Source organism: Ruditapes philippinarum, unplaced genomic scaffold (genome assembly GCF_026571515.1).
Source record: "Ruditapes philippinarum isolate M1 unplaced genomic scaffold, ASM2657151v2 ctg1475_1_1_1_1, whole genome shotgun sequence".
In the NCBI taxonomy this organism is placed as follows: domain Eukaryota; kingdom Metazoa; phylum Mollusca; class Bivalvia; order Venerida; family Veneridae; genus Ruditapes; species Ruditapes philippinarum.
Window position 1 is genome coordinate 268555 of NW_026853495.1, and position 5123 is coordinate 273677.

At 32.0% G+C, this 5123-nt stretch overlaps 1 protein-coding gene across 1 annotated transcript; it reads left to right on the forward strand.

The window, feature by feature from the left end:
• The first annotated feature begins 202 nt into the window (after positions 1 to 202).
• On the forward strand, positions 203 to 3899 carry LOC132737051 (uncharacterized). The gene has a single exon (XM_060724284.1). The coding sequence runs from the start codon at positions 343 to 345 to the stop codon at positions 2152 to 2154; it is 1812 nt and encodes a 603-aa protein (XP_060580267.1). The 5' UTR covers positions 203 to 342; the 3' UTR covers positions 2155 to 3899.
• The last annotated feature ends 1224 nt before the right edge of the window (positions 3900 to 5123 follow it).

Below are 5123 nucleotides of genomic sequence, written 5' to 3' on the forward strand. Positions count from 1 at the left end.
GGATTTATTTCCCACTTAACTTTTAATACATCGGGTAAAAATTGTTTCAATCTTAAGTTGAAAATTTGAAATGATAATTTTGATAGGGGTGGGTATTACCCATTTACCTCTGATAGCTTATCTGGAGCTCTTATCATACCAAACTCGATAAACCGCACTTTGTCAATATAATGTCCTTGTTATAACAAAGATAGCGCTGTATTGATCTCGTTGGATAAGATATGAAGGTTAAGGTACAGAATGTATTTAGTGGCATAAAGAAAAGATTTAAATACTTTTGAATGGACAAATGTTAATTTTCAAAAGAATTACGATTATTTCTCATTTCTATCTTTGACATAGATGGCGGTGCCATGTAATTCTACAGCAAACAATGTTTTTAATAAAGACACATCAATGGACACAGCATACGTTTGTGAGCCGTGTCAGCTGGAAAGGAAAATATTACCAGCCGAAGGATTCTGTAAAACGTGTGAGGAATATTTATGTGAAATTTGTTTTAAGTATCACGTTAAACTGTTAGCTTCAAAAAACCATGTTGTGATAAGTAAAGGTAAACTACCAAAAAAAGAGGTAAACCCTAAGGATACAGACGCATTAGAAGAAAAGTGTGTTCATCACGTAGGTGAACTTATTGAATTCTTTTGTAAAACATGTGACAAAGTTGAGTGTATAATCTGCCTTACCACCAAACATGAAGACCACGAAGTTGTCTACATACCAGAATTCACAAAGGGACTAGATGTAGATGATCTTCAAAAAAATCTTGAAAATGATGCTAACTTTAAAGAGCTCAGAGACTCAGAATCAGAATTAAATAAAATACCTTCATCGTACAAATGGACAATAGATTTACAGACAGAAAATGCTAGAGACGTGCTAAAAAGGTACCGCAAGGAAATCAATGAAACAATTGACAAACTTGAACTCCATTTAGAACATAAAATAAAGACAAGGGAATGCAACGATTTTGCAATATTAGATAAGTACACACAAAAGCTCACAGAACACACAAATAAAATTCAAATGTATAAAAGCAGTTTGTATGGATTTAACAGGTATTTCAAAACAGCGAAAAACAAAACATTTGTGACGTTAAAATTGTTTCCAGACGCATTTAAACAGTTTACAGAATGCAAACAATCATTACTAAACCAATTGAGGAAATATGACAGCAACGACTTCGGAATTGAGAATGAGATGCGTCTAAGTATGATGCATTTTGTTAATAAACTAAAATGTGACCAACAAGCAATCACACTCAGAAGCGATGGTTTCGTAGATGTTAAGAAAAAACTTGAAACTCTAGAAGATTCGGGCTCTGTTTCAAAATGTTGTATATCTGCATGTATTGCTTTTTCAAATGAAAAAGTTATTCTAAATGATTCTGAAAATAACAACGTAATTCTTTGTAGAATAAAAGAAAGAAAGCAGAAAGATACTTTCTATGAAGAAAGAAATGACGACCTGGATATCATCTGTCTAAAAGCAGTGATTGCTAGTCCATGGGACATTACCAAAACCGTTGACATGGAGTTTGCTGTTACTCTACCGTCAAAAAACCGAATTCAGTATTTAGTGGTCGAAAATGCTACAATAAAGGAGGGCAAATCTATTGCAGTAAAGTTCAACTGCTCCGGAATCGCATATCTAGAAGGAACAATATACGTTTCTTACAAATACACAGGATTAGTTGAAATAATTGATAGAGAGGGTAAAGTTTTAGGAACTGTATGTAGTTCATTACGAGCAGAGGTACCGTCGTTCAAGTTTTCGGATCCTAGATACATAACTTGTGACAAAGACCGAAACCTAGTGTTTATATCAGACTATGGGAATGATTGTATTGTAGTGTGTAGTGGAGGCATAATAATTGCAGTGATTCAATACACTTCATTGAATCTTGATAGAAAATTGTACTTTCAGTGGATGAGAGGACCGCTTGGAATAACTGTCGACAAAACTGGAGGATTATTTGTCGCTGTTGACTGGCCTTTCAGTGTTCAAAGAGTGTCATCTGACTTCCTAGAGAAAAAAGTGTTGATTCAGAAAGGTCCTGCTTGGGGTATACACTCGATAGCCTCTTACCAGAATAAATTGTATTTTGGTACAAACTGTGGTGAATTATATGTAAATGAAATACAGTATTCTTGAAATGTTAACCATCAGTAAATAGGCAGATGCAAATCAAGTTGTGGACGTTTGTTTCTGACACATTTGTTTTCATGCTGAATTTGCACTACGTACAACAACCATTATATTTTATCATGTAAACAGCTAGTGTATATTAAAATTAACTATTTTAGACTGTCCTTGTGTATCAAACCGAGGAGATTATGAATGTTTATTTTGACCCATATAAAAACTTCCACTATGTTACCAACTCTTAACAAATGTAAGAGAAAACTGCTTTGAATAAAGACCAACCGACAATATTACGTTAATGATTCCTGAATGCCGTACATTTATTGATGAAGATCCTTCAGTGATTCAAACCAAGAGCTATCAGAATAAAAAATAACGCTCGACTAGATGGTAGAAAACAATTATATATGATATAGATTTCATATAAAGAGGTGGAAAAAATATTAATACCTGGAAAACTACAAGTAAAACGCAATCTTCAAGCGTTGTGTAAAACAAAGTGATTGATATCCAGCCCATCTGTACTTATGTACTTTGATTAATACAACCATTCAAAGTATTTATTTTTATTAACGATAGTTTTTGATAGCTTACCGGTATACTATAACTTTTATCTTGTACACTGATAAAAAACAAAAATATAGTGTATATTTTGATTATTTATTAGAAATATTAAAAAATGATGTATTGTTAAAATATTTTATAGTCTGAGCGGGTCAAGTTCGTTAATATGTCTGCTAAGGAATCGACAAAGGAATATAGATAAAATATACAAATGTTGTGCCGCATTTACATACCAGCAACGATAATTGTTGTTGTACAATTAGCAATTAGTCGATTAGCAATATCAAGTTAATATCTAGATATTTGTTTTGCAATTGCATAGATTGCTTTCATGCAAAAACGTTTGCATCGCCTTTCTTTGAGATTGTGTGCATTGATTTTATACTATTCCCGGGTGATGTTTTGTAAAACTCATTTTGAGAAATGAAGAAAACCAAATTTTAAAGCTTTTAGAAAATAAGCTCTATTGTAAATTAATGTGTGGTCAACATTAAAAATGAGTGTCACTTTTATATTTTATAGGTCTTTCTAGTATATTTCTTTTCTCTATAGCCATTACATGAATTCTATTTTTAAAGACAATTTTATAGCTAAATACATTTGTCATTTTGACGATAATGTTTTATGTGAACATATATAGTAAAGAAAGCTTGTTTCTAATGACGTAAGTATTAAGAAAAGGGATATGAGCAGCTATACATGATTGGCAAATAATTTATGAATCCAATTGATATGTTTGATTATTGTTATAAGTACAGATAACAAAAAAATATTGATTAAGGCGTAACGTTAGTTGATTTAAGAAATGCAAGGATTGTAAATATATAACTTCTTGCCACTGTATATCCAATTCTCTTCTGCACTATGCATATTTTATGTTTTGCTTGAATATGGCCGATTTATTTTTCCCCATAAAATCTATACATTGTATTAAACACAATAACAAAACAATGCAATGATAAATGGGAGAATATTTTAATATTTCACTTTTCTTGGAATAACTGATTTAACATGCAAGGATATTGAAAACAAATTAAATAGTGTATGAAAACTATGTAGCTACCTCGAAGCAAAGTAAAAACAAACGGACACATGTTTATTATAATGTAAAAATAAAACGATTCAAAATATTGCTTTTGAATTAGCAAAAATAGAGGGCCTTTTCCTTAAAGGTTTGGTTCAGTGTGCTCTGCTGCTGTGACTGGATTTTGTCGGGGACTCCGTTCTGTGAACGCCACCTTGCCTTGACAGCAGATGTCAAGTGATGTATGGCATCTGTAAAAACGTCATTGTGTTATATTATTTGGGTCCTACAGGATCATTGGTTTCGGCACTTTTTAAGTGTTGAAAATTGAATACCTTTCAAGCCGGTGCTAGCGGGCGTGGTGGATGTTGAACTTATTCATTATTCCTCATGTACAGACTCAATCAACCCGACTCTGTCATTTTCATGTATTTTTGTTGTAATTTATTCTTCCAAGGGATAACACATTCTCCAGATTTTTATATCATTTTATCTTGTAAAAAAAGAAATGATCTTGTTTGTTATTTCAAGAACCATTTCAACATTTGGAAATTTCCAATTTTGCTTAGATTGTTCTTGTGCAAAAGATCAATAGCTGTGTCTGCGCATTAATAAATTTGCATATTTGTCATTTTAGATAATAAAAAAAAACTCATATCCATTCAGTGTCTGGAAAGTATTGCAGTACATACAAAAATATTAGTGTTTATATTGATTTCTTGTCAATGCTCGTTTCTCAAGCATGGTCTAAAATGTACAGTTTCGTCTGCTCATAATGGACATTTTTTTCTTTCTTATCGAAACGTGTAAAATCAAGAATCTCCTATCAGGCGTGAAATCATGTTCATTTTTATATCAATTATATGAAGTGTATGGAGAGCTCTCCTAACACACTGGTACCGGCGTCCAGATTTCAGATGAAAGTTTTTGTGCAATGAAATATTTTACATCTTTTTTATTTCTTAAGGTATCAACTTGCAAGTTATCACTTTGGGGAAACAATGAAACTGTTGTAAAAGGGTAATTGCTCTGCGGAGGTTGCACGGTTACTATACTATTGTACTAAAATCTTTAAATATCTGTTACAATATTGTGATATAATCTCTCTAAATTGAAACCAAAACAAGACAGAAATGAGTGTTAATGATATGCTATGCTTATCTTTGTAAATTCTTTCGGTATTTGTCTAATTTGAATAAAAATGCACATAGTATGTTTAGGAAGCTACTTATCCTATTACTGAGCAAGAAGTTAATTTGGTCCTTTCTTTAAAACAAGTACATGTACCAGTAGTTTTAATGATACAATGTATCCATACTGAGTTTACCAATAGTGTGTGGAGTTTCATTTCTTTTCTGAAAAAACATTTCTTTTCTGTATTTCCTCAATA

Bases quoted from the DNA above. Each gene is read 5' to 3' on its own strand.
- LOC132737051 (XM_060724284.1), top strand. From the start codon at position 343: ATGGCGGTGCCATGTAATTCTACAGCAAACAATGTTTTTAATAAAGAC.